Source organism: Artemia sp. Qi Xiang Cuo, chromosome 17, assembly GCF_049724085.1.
Source record: "Artemia sp. Qi Xiang Cuo chromosome 17, ASM4972408v1, whole genome shotgun sequence".
Taxonomy (NCBI): Eukaryota; Metazoa; Arthropoda; class Branchiopoda; order Anostraca; family Artemiidae; genus Artemia; species Artemia sp. Qi Xiang Cuo.
The window spans coordinates 799917-822311 of NC_142810.1; the positions used below are offsets into that span (position 1 = coordinate 799917).

At 37.9% G+C, this 22395-nt stretch overlaps 1 protein-coding gene across 1 annotated transcript in view; it reads left to right on the top strand.

Annotated features, from left to right (window-relative positions):
* Window positions 1–22368, top strand: part of LOC148941765 (protein tyrosine phosphatase domain-containing protein 1-like) — a 176572-nt gene extending 154204 nt beyond the window's left edge. Inside the window, exon 12 of the mRNA XM_089103062.1 lies at window positions 22230–22368. Within this exon, the coding sequence (XP_088959188.1) occupies window positions 22230–22312 (83 nt within the window). The 3' untranslated portion in view covers window positions 22313–22368. The remainder of the gene's footprint in view (window positions 1–22229) is intronic.
* Window positions 22369–22395: the final 27 nt, after the last annotated feature.

Consider the following 22395-nt stretch of genomic DNA (forward strand, 5'->3'; position numbering starts at 1 on the left):
TAAAAATTAGCAGGGAGGAAATAGGCCTAATCACGGATATAGATCAGCACCTTTTTGTAGAGCGTTCAATGAGGGGAGGGTATGTTTTTCATGGGGACCGTGTCTTATCAACTGATCCGAGTGGACAAAACAGCACTGGTGCAATGTCAAATGCAGTGTTCTTGGACATGAACTCATTGTAGCCCTCGGCACTGTTCCACTAAGCTTTGCAATGGGTGAACTATCAATGTCTTGAGAATCAATGTGAGGTCCACGACATTAACACAGTCGAGGGCAACGGGCCACATGGATGGTTCTTTGAAATTGACGGTCACAGTCCGCTGGCGCTTCACGACTCAGTCAAAGATTGTGTTTTTCCCTGTATCACTCGGTCGATGAGCAGGGGCTCTCTAAGCCCCTACAATCGATCAGTGATTGAAGATATGGGGATGCATTGGACTCCCTCTAAACAGATACGGATCGCTTATCTGTGCCCTAAAGAGAATATCGTTGTTCACCATGTGATTTTGCATTGGATGGTGAGCAGTGGCTTCAAGATCTCTCAAATACACCGGTTCCTACAGTTCAATCGACCCTACTTGAATACATTTATCGACACCTTTGTCGATAAACGCTCGAGGGCAAATTCAATGGTGGAGAAGGACATGTATAAGCTCATCCTAAATTCCGCATTTGGCAAAATGTGTGAGGGCATACGTAATAGATCTCGCTGTGACGTCGTGACTGACCCTCTAGAGGGTGCACGAATTATGGCCGACTCCAATTTTACATCGTTCACGAGCATAGAGGCCGGCATGGTTCTTCTACACAGGCGAAAGCGAAATGTAGTACTGAACAAGAATATCGCAGGCGGTAGTTCAGTACTGGAAATTTCATAAAAGCTCATGTTGTCGTTCTTTTACAAAGTGTGCAAGGTGCAAGGATCCCTAGAGGGGGAGGTAAAAGAGGACGCGGTTTAGACATATTCTTTTCGGCGACATTTACATGGGACTGAAGAGTGATTTGGCTTTGTGCTAATGTGGGACCACATCCGCCCTAGGATATAGTTCAACCACTGGACGCCATCCCTTTACACTGAGTTTGTGAAAAGTCAAGCCCCCAACCAACTATTAATGTTAAAATCAGAGACGGGGAGTGATTTAATATCCCGGGGGGTGTTCCCGGGCCCCAAAGTCTATTGCGTAGAAACTCATAGTAGGGAAGAAAAGAAGGCGTGTAATGGCGTGCCTACACACTTTGTAAAGAGCAGTTTCAACAGGAGCATGTACAGAGAGTGTGTAGAAAGTAGCCTAGTGCCGAGAGCACAATTGATTGCAATTCGCTCTCTACAGTCGATAAATTCTACTGTGAGAGTGGAGAAGAATGCAATGTCGTGTATATCCGACAAGGTCTATGTACTCGAAAATGGTGTGAGTGTCCTACCCCACGGCCACTACCGTATTTCAGATCGAGTTGAATGCATTGACTATCGCAATCAACTTGGTCTGGATAAATTAACCTAACCTAACCTGACACTAACCATCACCACCACCCCTCAACCTGTTCATCTAACCCACGCACTAACCATCACTACCCACTCAACCAACCACTCCCCTGTAGCAGTAGCAGGGACGACAACGATTCGTGTTCAACCCGCGGCCCCCCCGGGGGGGGGGAGGGGGTCCCTGCCCGCGGCCCCCCAGGGGGGGGGGTCCCGCCCGCGGCCGGCCGGCCGTCGCCCCCCGGGCCCTGGGGGGGGGGGATCCCACACACCTTTAAATTCATCAAGTTCAACTGTGCTACTAGCAATTTCCAAGTGTGTGTGTGTATTTTCTGTTGTATAAAAAGTGTTATTGTTGTATAGAAAAGTGTTTAAGTTGACAAAAAAAGTGTTGTCTAGAAAAGTGTTTTTTTTTTATTGTACATAAATTGTTTTAAAGAAAAGTGTTTTTAAAGAAAAAAATTGTTTATTTATAAATTTTTATAATTGCTGTTCCTTTTTAATGCAAATATAGTTTTAATTTTTACCATGAAATTTTGTCAACTGTTCTTGTTGAACAAGTGTTATTATTTTTATTGTTGTGCATGTTGACTGAACAAATATTTGTTTTCATGCAGTGTCGAAATAAATGCTGCCATGAAATATTGTTTTTGTTGTTCTTGAATAGACGGGGAAATTATTGCTACTTATTCATTGTGCAGAAACGATTTACCGTTAGTTGTAGTCCGACTGCTACCCCCAGTAGCATCATGTATCAATTTAAAACACCCTTCAGATCGTTTCTATGTGGTCCGTCAATGTCGGGGAAAACAACACTTTTAACTAGAATAATTCAAAATTGCAATAAAATGTTTTTGGAAAAGCCGAAAAAAATCTACTATTGCTATAGTATTTGGCAGGAGTCCTATGATAAAATAAAAGCTCTTGACACAACCATACCAATACAATTCATACGAGGACTTGATGTTTTCAATAGTATTGAATCGAACTCGTGGTTGATTATTGATGATTTGGCTGAATCCATTGAACAGTTCTCACATGAAATGCTACAACTGTTCACTGGTCGCTCCCATCATGAACACATGTCCGTTACCCTAGTTCTACACAATCTGTTTCATCAGAGCAAATGTATGCGAACCCTTGCTTTGAATTGCACCGTTTATATTATCTATCGAGTTGTGGGTGTTTAGATCTCGCGACAAAATCTACAAAATCAGATATAACCCCGCGCCCCTAAAAGTATGGTGTCGGCGTACACTCAGGTGACTAGCAAGCCCAACGGTTACAATTTGTTGGATCTTAATCAGAGCAAGCCCGAGGATCTACGTGTAGTCACCGACATTTTCGACACTGAAATTACAGTATATCTTCCGGTGAACAGTAGAAAAGACTAATAGTCGCCATTATGACACTGAAGAAACTACATGAACAACGGCATCTGTTTTCCGTTTTAAGCACTTCAAAACCGTTGCTTAGGAAGGCTATACTCAAACATGGGGTTGACAATGATTTCATTAATCTAATATCTGAACTTTGTTTAAATTTAACTGAGGGCAATGTTCAACTGCCAGACGGTTTTATACAACACACAAAGCAACATCGTGCCACTTTACGCGCCTGGGATTTTAAAAAAACGGTAAAAAAATTAAAAAGAACACGGCTCCTTCAGGAGGGCGGTAGCTTCTTCACACTTTTACTACCGATAATTGCAGGACTTGTAAACAGTTTTCTCTAGATGGCAAAACTCTATAAATTGACACCATTTGAACTTGTCCTCTCGCCCATCGAACATTTTGAAGACAATCTAAGCAAATTCATTAACGATGAGAATATTGCCGATGACAAAAAACTGCTTTTACTTCAAGATGCATTGCGACGTGTGGACAAACAAAAATCTTATCGTGAGAGACCTGCCACCGTCGCCACCGATCCCCCTAAACAGAAAACATCTCAAGATTATGTGCCATCAAAGCAGAAGGAATTGAATTCAATTGTATTTAAAATTGGAAACCTATTGCCATTCACCTACCGAGAACAGAGTAAAAGAGTATTATCTTATCTCATGTTGGAAACTGGTGATGAGCATCAAGTTCAAGTCGAGAGCACATGGAAACAAATTATAATACAGGGAAAAAGTTATAATCTAGTTGATTTAATTTGTGATATGGTGACGAATCGTAAGGGTCTCTTATCCTTTGACAATAATCTTTACACCTTTCTGTGTGCAATAAACTTTCCCAAAAGTCTTATTGGCAATAAGCAAATTCTAAAGAAACTAAGAGAATATAGTCCTCCTCCAACAACACCATTTAAAAAAGAAGAAGATTCAATATTTGAAGATACTATCAGCAGCAGCAATGATTTTACAACACCTGTGGCTGCTAGTCAAAAGCGAAGACGAATTGATTCGCCCGTCAGTGTGCAAAAAGGGAGTGGACATTACACTACGTGTTTACTCTCGAAATGGATGAAGTTTTGAAAGTCGTATATGAAAATATTTGCGAAGTGGGAAGTTTAAGGTCTCCCAAAACCATTTCCAAAGATGTGTCCGGCACCACATAGAAAAATTAACACGAGGATATAGACAATGAGGCGAGTTACACACGACATCTTACTCACAGACCTCACAGTAAACAATATCGACTAACTACAGCCTTTTTACCTCTGCATATAATACAAACGGATCTTTTAACTTTAGACACACTTCAAAGGCGTCACAATGCCCCCTACAAATATATTCTGGTGGCAATCAGTATCTTTAGTCACTATGCATATGCCATTCCACTACGGTCAAAGAGAGGTGTTGAAGTTACTAGGTCCATTGAAAGTATTCTAGAACAGGATTCATATAGAAAGATTCAATCGGATCGCGGTAGGGAATTTGTTAATCCCCATGAGCAAAAGGTTCTTTTGAAATATAATACAATACTTTATCATAGTCACAGTCCAATAAAGGCTGCATTGGCTGAACGATTAATAAGAACGATTCGTCTATTAATTTCAAGATATTGCACATTGAAAAATGCATCGGATTTTATTCATGATTTAGATAAAATCATGTTGATTTATAATCAACGACCTCATCGATCTCTGTCCAACTCTACACCAACGGATGTTCACTACAATGAAAATACATTTGATACTTTTCTAAAGCAATACTCCAAGGGTGAAAAAGAGAAAAAGAAGAAGAAGAAATTCAATGTTGGTGATACTGTTCGAATTAATAGAACCACCAATATTTTTGAAAAGGGGAATTATTTATGGAGCACCGAACTTTTTAAAGTTTCCAAAATCCTGGACACTGAGCCCACGACTTATCGATTGCGAGACACCAATTATGATGAGATTCTCTGTGGTTTTTATGAATATGAACTGCAAAAAGTTAGAAACACAAGTGGAAGTTATCAAACTGAAAAGATATTAAAGAGTCGTACACGATATGGGAAGAATCTGTTGCTTGTTCGCTGGTTATGATACAACTCGGATTTTAATTCTTGGATCAGTGCTGAAGACATTGACAATGCCCAATGATTTCTATGTGACTTTTATGTCCAATGTTTCTGATCCTCTCTACAATGATCTGAATAGAACAAGTGATTTTTGGACGAAACTCTCCCCCACCATCAAATTCGACGATGGAAAGTATTAAGTGGCTATTGTCGACTTTATTCTCAAAAATACATATGACATCATGAGAAAGGATCGTAAATATGAAATAAAAATCAGACCCTATGAGTGGCCGCCACCACCAGGTGATCAAGAACAAATTCAAAAAATCAATTGGTTGGATTATCCATATATTGAAATACCCAACGAGGAACTCACCTGTATGAATGATTTATGTCGTACTATCAATAAAAGAATTTCCGCTCGTAAAAAGGGAGCTTTTCATTTCAACTATTCAAATGAGGAGGGCAAGATCTACATTAGTTCACCTATTGCCAGCGAAAAGGTTATTCTCAATGATAATCTAAAGGATGTTCTTGGTTTTAAACTCAATATAATCAATGGTAGAAGTGCGGGGAAAACAAATTTCATTTTCGCTGACTATACATATGCTTTCTACTAGTACACCTGTATATTTCTCTATCCCTCAGTTGTGGAAACATCTTAAGTTTGTAATTCAAATAGTCCCCTCCTAAGAGTTCTTGAACGAAAAACCAATCAGGAACATATTCATCACTTTAATATAAATCATCTTCAGTATATTACCGTTAACACTTGTTATTTCGAACTCTGTCAGTTAACAATAAGAACCAAATTGGGTGATCAAATAGCAATTTCAAGAGGTTTGGCTGTGATTACATTCCATTTTCGACCCATCATTCAAAAACAAGATGTATCATAGAAAAGTGGTATTCACTTGTCCTGATATTGACTGCTATGTTAATACTCTTGGCCCAAGACAACAGGGCACTGGAATGGACTACTACAAGGGTCGCTCGTCAATGTCTGGCTACGGTCTTGGCAGTTTGTTTGCTAAGCTCTTTCGCTCTTCACTACCACTGGCCAGAATATATCGTGTACCGGCTTGGACATATTGTGTAGCCTCGACGCGAGCTGTTGGTGAGTTTGTCACTTGTTTAAAATAAATTATTGTGGAAAATCTTAGGTATATCGCGCTAACTATTAGAAAGGCATTCGATAAATATGGTTAAGGCTTAAAAAAGGTTGCGAAAAAACGCTTCAATCGTCAATCTCTACTCAGGTCGGAAACGTAAGACATCCCATTTGTCAAAGAAAAGAAGGAAAAAGCCGATACGTAGTGTAACCAGAAGTCCCAGGAAGAATAGAATTGTCAGATCGAAACTAGATTTCTTCTCCTAAAATGTCCTACCTACCACATAAGGACTCCCAACCTTCAATCACCGCCTCATTGAATCTATTCAATGCTGAAAATGTTGATGTGAGTGTCAAGCATGGATACTATGAACAATTTTATCCACAACAACCCCTCTCCGATAATATCCACTTTCAAATTTATTCCAATGAAGACTACTTTATGGACCTGTCTTCAACAGTTATAGATTTGCAAATGAAAGTCCGGATATCCGATAATTCAATGCCGATTCGGGCCGATGGAATATCCTATGAAAATTTTATACTACATAATTTATTTCGTCAAATTAGTGTGTACATCAATGGCACGCTGGTGAGCACAAGCACCAATCTCTCCAACTCTACAAGCTCTATACAATTCATGCTGATGACGCCCAAGTCATACAAGGAATTGAGAGGCGCCTCCAATGGATATGAATACATTACTAATAATGATAGTACAGATGCACTTAAAAATGCTACAACTAGTGAATTACATCTAGTTGGAAAAATATATCATGAAATATTTAATATACCACAAGGGCTACCACCCAATGTTAAAGTGGATATAAAATTGACGCTCGCACCCACCAATTTCATATTGAGAAAGGAACTTGCTGGTAATCCTGATGTGAGTCTCTCCCTCACCTCAGCAATACTTCATGTGCGCAAACAGCAGGTTATGAGTTCTGTTGCTTTGGCCGTGGAAAAACTGAGAGCCAATGGCAACAATATTAAAATACTTATTCCTCATACAATCACCAATGAACGTCATATTGCCGTAGGCTCACGCACCTTCACCGACTCATCCTTTATCAATGGTTAAATCCCGTCGAAACTGGAGTTGGCATGTTTAAAAAGCGCCAGTGCACTAGGATCATGGACAGAATGTCCACATAAATTGGAAATGTTTGGACTTTCATCTCTTGTGTGCAAAGTAAACGGCATCCCACTCTACAATCTATCTTTTGATAAATCCTATATAACATTGTACGAGTTGACCATGCAAACCCTAGATCATGACTCTCAACTATTTGAAAATGGTATAACCTAAGATATGTTTGCTAAAACACATGGTATCATTGTACTGAATTTGTCTGGCACACAGGATATGAGTATAGTACGTACGGGGAGTGTGCGTTTAGAGTTTACATTTTCCGACCCATTGGCGGAGAGTATTGCCCTAATCTCACTAAATCAATATGAAACCTATTGGGAAATCACTCCCGAAGGTAGTGTTCTACTAGACTTGGCTCCATTAACACCAGTCAAATAATAAATGTATTTAATATGGATCCCTACATGTCTCAGTACAAATCATATTGTCTACCCTCAGACTTTCTTGGAAAAATTCAAAGCGCTAACAATACTTTGATTATTGTTAAGAGCAGTCCGTCGACTGTGCTGACGGGTCATTGGCTGTGCATCTTTCAAGCAAAGAAGAATCTCGAATTTTTTTATACTCTTGTTCTACCCTATACATTCTACACACCTCACATCAGCAACTATATTGAGAGCAGTGGGAAAACTATTATTCAAAATCGAAAGAGGGTGCAGGATCTAACTACTAAAAGATGCGGCTTCCATGCACTACTATATATTGTGTTCCGGTGTCGTGGCTATACTTACAATCAGTTTCTCCACATCTATACTGACAATCCCCGTCTGAACGACTTTCTAGTGGAAAATATACTCTCAGACCTATATATTATTGATTTCATTGCCCTAAGAGTAAAGTGATTAAAAAATGTTTGTGAATTTGTTTATTAATAAAATGCGTATATATACAACAATGTCTTTAAATCTTCACTTTAGATTTCTTCATCTTCGATGTATAGGCAACTGTCGTGAACCACTCATGCTGGTAAATCATTTGGATTCACTGTATATTGATCTTGATTGACTGCAAAGTCAGGGTCACATTTTATACAGTACAATGTAACTTCACTCTTGTCATATCTCTTTGTATAGTCAATGATACTATTTGCATTCATATTATGAAATTCAAGAGTTTCAATCTGTCTATTTGAAGCAATATCACAAACAATGTTTTCAAGTGGTGAATCACATTCGGTAACTGCCAAATAAAAATCACTTGGTTTATAGTCATAGTATGTGGTGTCGTCACAGCGATGACGTAGAAACCAAATTGTCGTGTTATTCCAACAGTTTAATCGTAGACCAGATTCCTCTTCCCATAATAATTTAAATCCTCGACGATACCAATCTCGTAGAAATAAACTAAAATCACGTTTAGGATTCTTTCCAATCATAGCGGGGTAAGTATTCTCCCACTGATCACATTTATCGTTGTGACAATTGGAGCACAGGTGCCCTCTAGGGTGAGAATCACACACCTCCTCAAGACATGAATTACATCCTTTAATTTGTACTGCATAGCCTCTATGTAATTTACATGGATTACATAATTTACACTTTTCACTATACCCATCAATAATTGTACAATTCTCACATTGATTCCAACTGCCAAGAGTGTACATGCAAAATGTAAATATATAGAACATTTTTGGGTTTCCTATGTCAACTCACTCACAGCTAAAACGAAACTGATCGTCTTCGCTCGATAAATTCAATGTGAGGGAAATGGTGGGAGAGAGGAGTAGCTCTATGACGTTACCTCCTTCGAATGGTGGTGGAGCCATCTACATTGAATCCATTGGCAATATATTCAAATGTATATTCACAATATGATTCTGCTTTGTTCCAATTAATATATCAATAAATTGGGTATATACATTTGAATCACATTTTAAAAGTTTAATACACTAGTCCAATGGGGGAGAATCCCTCCTCATTATATTGTCAAGTGTTCCCTTACAATAGAATATCCTGTGTTTAAGAGATAACTCGAGAAAATCATCATCCAAAATCAAATGCTTTTCCATAAACACTAGATTTGATCTAATTCTCTCTTTCTCAAATTTATTCATTTTTCAGTCCTTTCACTCCAACTGCTGACTCTAGACTGACCCTGATTCGTTAGCCTAACCTGACCAGAAAAGAAAGAAAACATTTTCGATTTCGAAACAATTTTATTGAATAATTACAACAATAACATCAATAATACAGAGCATGTACAATCATCGATACTGTTTATTGTCTTCAATATGTTTCACCAATGCACTTAAAGCACATTGAAGTCTATTCACGTGTGATATATCAACTTTAGCGGCGAAACATAATTGATCCTCCATTTTAAATTTGCTCAAGGATATCACATATCTTGCATATACTGCATCCCATTCCAGACAAAGCCGTGATCCTTTCGTGATTTCCATCGCAATGTTTGATGCTCTTGTACTATTATCATCAACTCCACTATCAACTTCTAATAGGGTAAACATTCCACTCATCGCCATTGTCAACCCACACACAAATATATATCCAAAATGAGTAATGTCAAAACTGTTCTTCTTCTTCTTCTCACTCCTTTGAATTCTATTCACAGACTAATAAAACTATATCAAAAAAACCCGTTCCTTATATTCCCACCGCCGCTAATATATAAGCACGTCTCTGATTGGCTGAGAAGGGAGATGTATCCGACTCGTTGATTGGCTGAGAAGGAAACACGTGATCTAACTGTTTCCGGGAAAGTCATAACATTTGGCAAATTCCTGTTTTTCCATTCTCACTGAGAAAACCATTAAACAGACATGAATTGCTGTTGTCATCCTTAAATGTGACAAAGTTCCTGTTTTTCAAATTCTCACTGACAAAAACCATGAAAACAGACATAAATGTGAGAAAATTCATGTTTTTCAAATTCTCACTGACAAAAACCATAAAACAGCCATAATTTGATGTTGACATCTGAGAAAAACATCAAATAAATCGAACAACACACATATCCATCCATGAAAACAACCATAAATGTGACAAAATTCATGTTTTTCCAAGTGAGAAAATTCCTGTTTTTTCATTCTCAGTGAGAAAACCATAAACCACGTGGTGCTGTCACGAGTAGCACCCCCCTCTCTACTCTCTAGTGCTCTTTTTAAGAGTTTAAATTGACTGGAGGGCAACCATTTCTTCTATACGTGTTTTTGCTCCATTGTGACATATGATCAAAATTTAGATTTTTGATCGGTCATTTTGTTGCTAATTTGTTAAAATTAGTCGAATTGTCTAATAAATATAACTCCAGTGATGGAATGACCCCCAAACCTCACGAGATAAAGGCCACAAATGTCATGTATTTTTTTTTTTTTTGTTGCCTTGAAACTTATATTCTTAAGTATTCCCCAAAGGAAAGGTTAAAACAGGAAAAAATAGAAAATAGTCCAAATACAATTTCCCCGGGCACTTCGTATGGAAGTGGTGGCTTAAGTAACTTAGAGAGGACCCTGTCAGTCATAAATTAAGACTTCTGGGACAGACAGAACTCTGGTGCCAACTCGTGACCAAAAATAACTAGGGACAGACAGAACTCCGCAGTTGCTTTTTTGGCCAACTACTCCCTACCCCCCCCCCCTATCTAAACTACCATAGTCGTTGGCCAAAATTTTGAGATGATCATTTTGTTCTAAAAAGTTGAAAGGCTTAATCGGTAAGTTTCTGGGGTTAACATTAGCCTTCAAGACCTGGGTGCAATGGTCCTTCATTATATAAATTAATCCTTGTTCACAGATAGGATTTCGCTGATATCAAACTTTAATTAAAAATATGTCATTAAAAATTTCATAATATTTTTAAGATACTAGTCACATGTTTGGTTTGGAAGTAGCCTAATGTTATTTTCAGTTGCCCTTCCAATAATTTGGAAATGAAAACTATAATTATTTATGTATAGCTTTAAAACTGTTGCTCGTTGTAAGTTGCAAATTTGCCCTTTATTTTGAATAGACATTTTTTTAAATTAATCAATGCTCATCTTTAACATAAGGAAAATAAGAAAAATAGGGCTCAATTACACTTCATAATATGTTCCGCATTAATATTTTTTCATATGTAGGCCTACTGCCTCTGAAACCTTAACATCAAGTAAAATGTGAGGCTAGTTAATGGAAAAATTGAAGTGTTGCTTCCTGTTTCGCCACATTTGCTAAGGTCAATTCCCCCCCCCTGATATTTAAGGTACTTTTACTTCCTAAAATCTATCAGTTCAAGATTAGGTTCTCTTCTTTGAAAACTTTCAAAAGTGAAAATGAATACACCCTCTACATCTGCAAATACACCCTCTACGTCTGCAAATAGGACAGAAACGGAATCATTGAAGAATAAGAAGGTACAATACAGTGATAATAATTTCCTGAATGACAAAGAAATCATTGAAAAAGAAAATAAGATTTAGTACCTTTTATAATGATATTTGTACTATAACTAGATAGAACAAACCGGTTGTAGTCTGGTAATGGAATTTTGCAGAGGGGGTTCCGCTTTAGGAATCATTTAATTGTTTAAATTTTATACTTCCAATATTTAAACGAAAACTCCAATTTAGCTCCAAATCCTCTTATTCATAATTGAAACATCTAATAAGTGCTGATAACGTCCTATTCCTTACGATCCGGATTCACATACTAGCCCATAGATGTAGATCTGCGTCTTTGTATAATACCATGGTAACTTCTTGCAATTTGCGCTTTTCTAAATATTTCTTTTAACCAGCTCCGGAAAAAAAAGAATTGACAAAAATGTGGTAAAAATTATGACTGAAATTAGTCACATTTCACACAGCGCCATACTTGTGGGGCATTTATCTCTGCATCAGCATGTTGTACAAAACGTCGGCTGAGAATAGTATGAAGTAAATTTACACAAAATATGTTTTCTCACAAAATATTTCTCACAAAATATTTTCTCACGAAATATTTTTCTCACAATTTAGAAATTTTGTGTGCATATATAGGTGCTACTGATCCATTCTATTTTTCTTTTCTTATCAGTTTTATCATGCAACCCTTATAGACCAGGCATTGCTTGTGAAGGGAATTATAGACATAAAAACGATGTTCAGTGTACCCCCCCCCCCCTCCGCAAATGCGTACCCCGATACCCTGATTTACACAAGAAAAACTTTTGTGTAATTTTTACAGAATTCCTTTTTTGAGCAAAGATAAACGCGAAGGTAGTTTTCAAACTCTAGGAGTCAATTTTTCCTTTCAATTGGCAACCTTGGCAATTTTTAATTAATTTAAGGTTTCTGTCGCAATGATGCCAAGAATTGTTTAGATTTTCTGGACATTGCTTGTAAAACAATCCCCAACGGATAATTTAATAATTCTAACTTTAGTTTTCGAATACTTTCAAATTTAAAATACGGTTGCTATTTAAATGTGAAGAGTATGTCAAAATATAATATTACACAAACTGTGGTAATACTTTGACTTGTCCTGTATCTCTGCATAGACAGCGCTATTGCGCTGCCTATGATTTTGTTTCGGCTTTATGTGGCCCGCTGATGTCAATGCTAATTATTAATATAAATCGGCAAGCCCACAAACAAATCCATTTAATAAAAAAAAATCATAAATCATATTCCAATAAATTATGTATATCAAAAATTAAGTACAACAAATTTCAAAATCCATTCAAAATTACGAGCAAATTAATAGCGCAATACCCGGGGGTATTAAAATAGAGCTTTGTTCTATTATGAGATTGTGCATCTTATACTATTCGTGGGGGTTGGGTGAAAAAGAGGGGAGACATGTACTGCAGCATTATTGGTGAATCTGGCTAAAAAAAAAAGCCGAGTGTTGCGACATTTACCTTCGCTCACCCGAAAGCTTGTTTACGCTATAATACTATTGTCTTCAATAGGTTATTGCTGACAATTTTAGTAAAAGCCAAGCACCAGCACTTGTACTTAAGATTGTTTGATGTGTGTTTATGGCTTATAATGTATTGCGTAATTTTTTAAACTCACCAACTAGCATATTTGTTAAATAGTTGCTTTTCTTCACTACCGCTTTAATAGCACATACTTTTGCCCCCCCCCCCAAATAAAAATATTGTAGATACGCCCCTGTACCAGGAGTAACTATTATTTTAATTAATTTTAATGGTAAAATTTAAATTGCCATAAAAAATGTTGCACAGTTTCATAAAGAAACCTGGTACCCAGATCAGAAATTGTGACTGATGGAACTTAAATGTGCAGCATTGGTATCCGCATTGTCGGAAACCCTATACAGGTAATTGACAGTCCCCCACCTTGACCTGGAGGCGAAATAACCTTTTTTGGGTGGGAAGCTCTTGTGTAACTCCTTTTTTTTGTTCCTTTTTTTTAGCTGAAATATAAAACTAGATCAAATAAGTTATCTCGTGATAGTTTCCAATATTTGTATAATTTAATTATTAGTGCTTTGGTGAGAACTAAGCTTGTTGAGTTTCTTAGAGAACTGAAATTGTATAAAGGTTGTGGATATCATGGTCGATCAAAGACGATTGAGAGACTATCTATCTTCTTCTTCTGCAAGGTCTTCTATCTTCTTCTTCTATCTTCTGCAAGGTGCTCATGAAATTTTCTGCTGTGAAGAGAACATCGTCTTGTCTTGGTTTCATTTTGCGTTTTCAGTAGATTACTAGTTTTAAGAAACATACAAATATTAGAAAATATCACGAGCCCGTTAATTTCAGCAGCAGTATTTTGCCTAATGTGTAAAGCAGTAATTTTATTCATATAAGTTTCAGCTAGTTCTCTTTACTTCCGTAAGTAAAAGTTTTTCTTAATTAATCAAAGCAGAGTGTTTGTGTCGCAAACGGCAATTCCTAACTTGGCTTTCGTTTTTTTTCTTTTAATCATGAACTTTTTTTTTTACTGTAATACAGAAAGATGAGCTGGCAGAGACAAGGTGTTAGATTCATAGCTTATACTAATTGTCATTTTTTTTTAAAGAAAAACTTTTGTTTCTTTTCAACTAAAACTCAGACAGAGCAGTCGCCAATCTCAAAAACTATGATGTTTTGAGATCCCAATCTCAAAAACAATCTCAAAATCTCACCTATATTTATTTATTTCTTCTTTCTCCTTCCAGCATTTTTCTTGAATGTAACAATAAAGAAATCAGCTGGAATTCTGAAAAATTGAAATTCCTACCTGTTTCATTTTTTCTTAACTAAGTTATTCTTGTTCTTCAAATTGAAATAAAGACAGAGCTACAGAACTAAAACTTTCCATAAGTAAGAGCTAAAATAAGAAGAGTCGCCGACAAATCTTAAATATAGCAATTAATAACCTAGATTTGTTTTTCTTTCGTCTAAACCTTTCCTATTTTTACATAAATAAAAATAGTGCAGGCTGGTCGGTTCAAAAACTTTAAATTCTAACCTAGATTCAACTTTTTTCTAGTTTTTTTTTAGAATTAAAGGCAAGAAAGGCCAGAACCAAATTTGCACTTTACTGAAAAAAAATACAAATAAATGTGCATTGTCAGTTTAATATACATATACTGATATTTAATAATCAAAATATTGATATTACTTGATTTATTAAAGTTATAAAATTAAAAACATTTATATTTTTTCACTTAAGTGCAAATTATGTTCTGGCCTTGGTAAGGCATAGGGGTTTTGTGCCCAACGTATGCTAATTTTTGCTCGTTTTGTGTTTGACTCGGTTATTCATTGTAATTTATCTTCGTTTTGGGTTTCATCTGTTTATCAATATTGATTTGTGGTAGTTTCACGCTTGGTAGATAATTTTATTGTATTTTTGCTCGATATTTTTTTAATGTAGTTCTTTACTTTTCTTTGAAATACTTGTTTTGTGGAAAAAGTTTTTTAGATTAATTTCTGTTCGTTTTATATTGACATAGTCTTTTCAGGTAAAAAGAAAAGTAATACTTTAAATCTTTTCGTTTCTTTTAAGACTTTATAGTTTGGCCTGTAATTTTTATGGTTAAACGACATTTTCAGAAACTATTGTCGACATAGAACCACTTTAAAATCTAGACACAAACAATTGTTTGTATGATACCTCCGTACCTCCTCAGTGGGCCTGAAATGTAAAACTCGACAATATTAGCAAAAAATTATGTTTACTGTCTTTGATAGCTTGTATAAACTTACGCTATTTTGTTTTGGTTAATTTTTAGGCGCAGAATGGGTAGGTTTGGCGGGGTTGGGGGGCAGTGGAAGGGGGATTAGTTGCCCTCAAATCACTTTCGACTATTAAAAAGGGCATCAGCCCTTTTTGTTTTCAATCGAATGAGCCCCTTTTAAAATTCCAAAGACAACACCTTCGATTAGAAGCGCCCTGGTCTAAACAACAACAAAAAATGGTACACTATACCCATATCGATCATTACTATAAAAATGTCAAATCCTTCCATAACTTTCTACTAGTGAACCTTATTAAAAAAGTGCACTAGACCTTTCGATTTCCAATCGAATGAGCCCTTTTGGAAACGGCAACGCTTTCTATAAATACCTTATATGCCCCCAGGGCATAAATTACAACCCTTACCCTAACGTCTGTTAGGGTGGTTGTCAACCTCTAAGACCGAATTTCCAAAACTTTCAACTACGTTAAACAACATGGCTATCTCAAAATTTTGATTGGATGTGTCAGGGGAAATGGTGGGCGTGAGAGGGGTGTTAGTCGCCTTCCAATCACTTTCGACTATTAAAAAGGGTACAAGCCACTCCAATTTCCAATTGAATGAATGATTTTCGAAGTTTCTACGACAACTTCTTCGATACGAAGTGCCCTGCTCTAAAGGGAAAAATTAATAAATAATACATTGCGCCATCATCGCTCTTATATGCCCCCAGGGCATAACTTAAAACCCTTTGCCCTGAGGGTTTTGGGGGAGTGTCCTCCTCTTTACTTAGTCCCCGTTTCTTGTCTCGTTCTCGACTGTCCTTGTTATTTACTTAGACAGTGCAATCGCACTGCTTATGATTTATACATCAATTTTCTATAAAAACCATATATGCCCCCAGGGTATAACTTACAGCCCTTGCACTGAGGGCTCTGAGGGAGTTATTATCCTAAAAGACCTAATTTCCAGAATGTTCAACTACGTTGAACAAAATGGATATCTCAAAATTTTAATTGGATGTGCTTGGTAAAATGATGGGCGAGAGAGGGTCGTTAGTCGCTGTCCAATCACTTTCAGTTATTAAAAAAGGCACGGGACCTTTCAATTTCCAATCGAATAAGCACTTTAGAAGTTTCTACAACAACGCTTTCAATAAAAACTTTATATGCCCCAGGGCATAACTTGTAGCCCTTGCCCTGAGGGATAGGGGGGGAGGGGTTATCATCCTTAACGACCTAATTTCCAAAACTTTCAACTACGTTGAATAAAATGGCTATCTAAAATTTTTGATTGGATGTGTTTGGGGACAAGGTGGGCGTGAGAGGTGGGTTAGTTGACCTCATATCACTTTCGACTATTAAAAAGGGTACTAGCTCTTTGAATATCAAATCGAATGAGCCCTTTTTCAAGTTTCTAAGACAAATATTTCAATGAAAACCTTATATGCCTCCAGGGCATAGCTTATAACCCTTGCCCTGAGGGTTGTGGGGGAGTGTCCTCCTCAAAAATATATTTTCTATCTGGAAATCAACTACGCTGAACAAAATTGCTAGCTCAAAATTTTTATTGGATGTGTTTGGGGGAATGATGGGCGTAGGGGGGTGGGGCTAGTTACCCTACAATCACTTTCGACTATTAAAAGGGGTACTAGCCCTTCGAATTTCCAATCGAATGAGCCTGTTTTAAGTTTCTACGACAACACCTTCTATAAAAACCTTCTATATATTGGCTAATTGCGCTCCAATCACTTTTGACTATTAAAAAGGGCACTAGCCCTTAGAATTTCAAATCGAATGAATCTTTTTTGAAGTTTCTACGACAACGCCTTCTATAAAAAACCTTATATGCTCCCAGGGCATAATTTAAAACCCTTGCCCTAAGGGTTGTGGTGGAGTGTCCTCAAAAACATATTTTCTATTAGGAAATCAACTATGCTGAACAAAATGGCTATCTCAAAATTTTGATTGGATGTGTTGGGGGGACTGATGGGTGTGAGGGGGGCTAGTTGCCCTCCAATCACTTTTGAATATTAAAAAGGGGCACTAGAACTCTCAATTTTCAATCGAATGAGCCCCTTTTGAAGTTTCTACGACGACCTCTTCCATATGAAGTGCCCTGCTCTAAAGGAAAAAAACAAATTATATATAGTACATTGTGCTAACATCGTTCTTATATGCCCTCAGGGCATAACTTTAAACCCTGTCCCCGAGGGTTGTCCTCCTCAAAACCATATTTTCTATCTGGAAATCAACTAAGCTGAACAAAATGGCTATCTCAAAATTTTGATTGGATGTGTTTGGGGGAATTATGGCTGTAGGGGGGGGGGGGAGTTGCCCTCCAATCACTTTCGACTATAAAAAGGGCACTAGCCACTCTAATTTCCAATCGCATGAGCCCTTTTCAAAGTTTCTACGACAACTCCTTCGATACGAAGTGCCCGGATGGAGAAAAAAACACATTGTGCCCACTTCGTTCTTTAATTAGGCAGCGCTGGCGCGCTGCCTATGAAAATATAATTCTTTAGATTTATGTGTTCTTGTTTTGAGACAAAATACAGATAGAGCATATGGCAGTCCCAGTTATATAGTTTAAAATTTCTAGCCTAACTTTAAAAAAAGACAAAAATCGTCTTTTTCGACATAAAAACTTAAATAAGGTGAGATACGTTAGCAATGACAAACATTGTAATTTCTACCCTAGCTTATTGTTTTTACTCTTTTTTTTAAACAAAGATAAAGAACGTGCAGCTGGCAATGTCAAAAATTATAAATCCCAGACCTAGCTTTCCTTTTTATTATTTTAACTAAGACTTTCTTTTCTTTTCAATAGAAATTGCTGGTTCTCTTTTATTTCAATGAAAATGAGGAGTATAGCTGGCTTTCTCGAAGTCTAATTCTTCTTTCAACTTTTTTCTCCTTCAATGAAACTTCATTTGATCTTTAAATGAAACTTCATTTGATCTTTAAATGAAACTTCGTTTTAAAGCTGACATAGTAGACTCACAGACTCATTTATTTTATAAACAACTATCGTAGCCGTGGCCACAGCCGTGATTGAATGTACAATGGCTACATGTAGTGACTAAATGTAGTTTTATTATTTTATGCAATGTTTAGTACATTGCATAAAACTGTTCACTGGCGGTTTAAATAACTGACAAAAAAAAGGCACGAATGAATTGCTTTTACGGGTTGTTCGACACTTTGGCGGCACTAGTCGGTTTTTATGGCGGGTGTTGGCGGTGATAGGCGCTGGTGGGGGAAGCAACGAACGGTGTTTCTGGGACGAAAGAAGGGACTGCCAAAAATTGCACATCAACTGCAAGCGCCTATCACGCAACGTTGGCAGTCGTAAGATACTAAGGGCAGCCTCATAAGAGTTGTACTTCACGCCTAGTATCACTTTCACTGCACTGAATGGCCTCCAGATCTTCACTTAGGTGGGCAATATTATGAGCCTGAGGGCCCAACACAGGACACGCATATTCTAGGATAGGGCGCATATATGTGACGTAAACCGTCTTCAGCTGACTTTGTGAGAAACCTAGTCGGCGCAAGGTAATTAGCGACCATAGTGCGCAACTACCTTTTTTCACCAGACCGACGATGTGCGCGCTAAATGAACAGTCGACACTGAAAGTAAACCTGAGAATCACTGAGGTTGAGGCGGTAGGGTACCACGGATCTGGGCATGAGAGGTCACGCTTAAGCGAATTAAACCTCATGACTTTTGTTTTATTGACAATAAGCTGGGTGTCATTGATACAACACTGCTCGAGAAAGGATTTACTGATCTCACTGCTGAACTGGGGATACACGTCTGACTTTTCAGCAAGATATTTCAGAAGGGAGATATCGTCCACGTATTTGAATCTGTCTTCAAACTCGATGATAATGTAGTTAGTTACCGCTAAAAACAAAAGAGCTGCCAGCTTAGTGCCTTGCGGCGCGCCGCACGTCAGTTCAGCCCACTCAGAGTTTAATTCACTTGGAAAGAGGGCATAGACACACTGGTGGCGGTTACGCAGGAAGTCAACAACTAAGAGCAAAATATGCTTCCTAGTGCCAATATTTTTTAGGTTATTTGCTGCTGTATAATGGCGGATCAAGTCACATGCCTTACGATAATAGACTAAAAGCAGGTCAACGAGGCTACTGCTTTTGTTCAACCTCGGTAATCAGGTGGTAGAGACGTACTAGATAATGCGTCGTACTACTACCTTTCAAGCAGCTGTAATGAAACGGATCATGGGCTGGCTGAACTTGGGCTAGTAGCGGTCTATAAATAAAGGATTCGGTCACTTTAGCCATATTAGGCATAATAGAAATCGGACGAAGCTGATCACAGGATTTCGGGTCTTTGACTTTGTGTAAGACGCGCATGTAGGCTTTTTTCCAAGCACTCGGGAATTTGTTCTCCTTGAAAGACGATTGATCACTGATGAGTGTGGTTTTGCTAGAAACATAGAATTTTTCTCTTGAAAGTTTAACTGGCAATTCTCCTCGATAAGAAGCACAGTTGTTTTTCAACTTTTGAAGTTCTTTATACACCGCGAACTCGGATACCTCAACGATTGTATCTTCAGAGATGTCAGCAATGAGGGCTTCGATTTCGGCTTCGGTGAAGGACGGGTGAGTAGTACAGATTGAAGTGAAAAAGGCGTTCACTTCAGCTGATTTTATCAGCGTTCTGTCATCTTTCTGTATCTTAACGTCACTGGTGGTACGTTTACCGGTAAGACGCTTGACTTCAGAGTGCCACTTGCGGGGCTCATCTTGAAGGAGAGGCGAGACTTTGTCATGAACGTACGGTTTCTGCGCTGCTCGTAACAGTTTAACAATGCAGTTACGAAGTTTGTTTGCTTGAACAATATCACCACTGCGATGTAACTGGCAGCGAGTTAAGATAAGCATCTTGAGATCTGGTGTTACCCAAGGTTTGTCAGTGTCACTAACAGTTATTTTTTTTCTCAGGGAAATGTTCATGATATTTAAATAACAGCAAAGAGTTGAAAGTATCAACTTTGTGGTCAATATTTGTCAAAGAGCAAATCTCATCAAAGTCAAACGTCCAAATCCACTGTCCGAAGGAACGAATTGCCTCTTTAGTCATAGGTAGAGTGGCAATTTTTTACTTTACGTGGTGCTGGAAGGCCAACTTTGGTTTTCCAAAGAAGTGTGTTATGGTCAGAGTTATGCAACGGACCGAGAGAGCAGGGTACTTCGTAATAAACGGGAATGTTTGTGAAAATAAGATCTAATATACTATCACTGACGTGCGTTGGGATTGAGACAACTTGCTTGAGGTCAAGCATGCTGGAGACCCATGCCCTATTAGTCTGATTGAAATCGCCAGCGATTACAAAAGCAGGCACTGCGTGTTTGCGGCGTAGGTCATCAGTACAGTTTTGGATATACTGGATCAGTTCTTTCCTGTTCTTTGCAGTCTCGGGGTAGTAAACTGCGGCTACAACCAAGCACGAATATCGCTTTGATAGGCGCTTTGGTTTGCATTCGACCCACATTACTTCATGTCATGAGTCACTGAGCTGACTGAGTAATTTACAAGGTAAGTCTTCCCGAAAGTACTGGCCGACCCCGCTGCCTCGTCGGTTAATCCCTCTGTCGCGTCTCGTATTAAAAAAACACTTGTGCCCTTTGATATGCCCAGTTTCATCGTTAATATCCCAACATTCTGTGATGACAGCAATGGGGGAACTCGTCTGTTCGAGAACCACTTCAAGTTTGTCGGTTTTTGTTGTTTAGCGATCGGGCATTACTTACTAGGATATTGGGCAGTCTGCACTTCGCCAAGAAAAACTCAGGTGGTAGGGGAGGTGGGGTACTTGACAAGGACGATACTGGGTCATCATACCACGGACGGAGCGTAGGAGAGATTTCACTAGGAGGGATGCATTTAACTACTGTCAGAATACGTTCCCTTGCCGTTCTGAGAGACCTCACTCTCGTTTCAGAAAGAGAACAGGAATAGCACACTTCTCTGGCCTCCTCCTTTCCCTCTGTGGCTACGCTTGGATCGCTGTTGACTTGTAGTGGCATCTGGCGGCTTTCTCAATGGTCAAAAGAGCCGTAAGTTAACGAATATAAAGTTTGAAATTTCTTTTTTGAGGAAAAGCATCGAAAATCTTAGACTATCTCTTCTTCTTTTATTATCCTTTAAACTAAAACTTTCTTTACAAACTAAAGTACAGAGCAGCTGGTGCTCTCATTTTTTTTCAGCCACATTCATGGTGCAAGGTACTTCATAAAACCTTTATAAAATGTGTCCCTAATCCTTTATTTTATCTCACTCAGAAGCTGTAATTGCCTGCACCTTCTTTTAAAGGAATTAACAGAAAAATATTCAGAACAAATTTCTACCAAGTATCACTCAAAATGGAAGTGCAGAACTGAAAGAAGTTGTTCCTCAGTTTTTGACATGCTTCCACATGATAATTTGATCGGTCAGTGTGACGTCTTGTTTCTCTTGCGGTTTGGTTGAAAGCAGAGTCGTACCCAGGATTTTTTTTTTTTTGGGGGGGGGGGGGGGTACAAAAAGACACATCAAAATTTGTTTATATTCGTTGTTTATATTCATTTTTATCACGTTTTTACGAGTCGAACGAACACTTGGGGGGGGGGGGGTAACCCCCTAGACATAGCCTTGCTTGAAAGGAGGGATAATGCGCAGAATTTTATCATATGAAGGTAGGATCAAGTACAGCCTACCTTGTCTATCTAGTTTCGCATCTTCTGAAATATTGCCATCTAGGATTACTGCCATACATAGCGCGTCTATTTTAAGCGACTGAACTCGGTAGAAAATCAAACGTAAATCTGGAACATAGTCCAGGTGTGTCTTATTATAATTGTTTACCAATTTTTCTTGCTAGATCCTGAGAAATCCATTTTATTTTTCAGATGGATCAACTACTAAAATTGGAAACGGAACAATTACAAAGCTCTCCGAATTTATCATTCTTAGTACGAAAAAATGCAGATGAATTTACTGATCAGCTAAACATTTTTATATAGTGTATAAATATAGTTTATAAATATAGAATAAGGTTTCTTGACGATTTAGCGC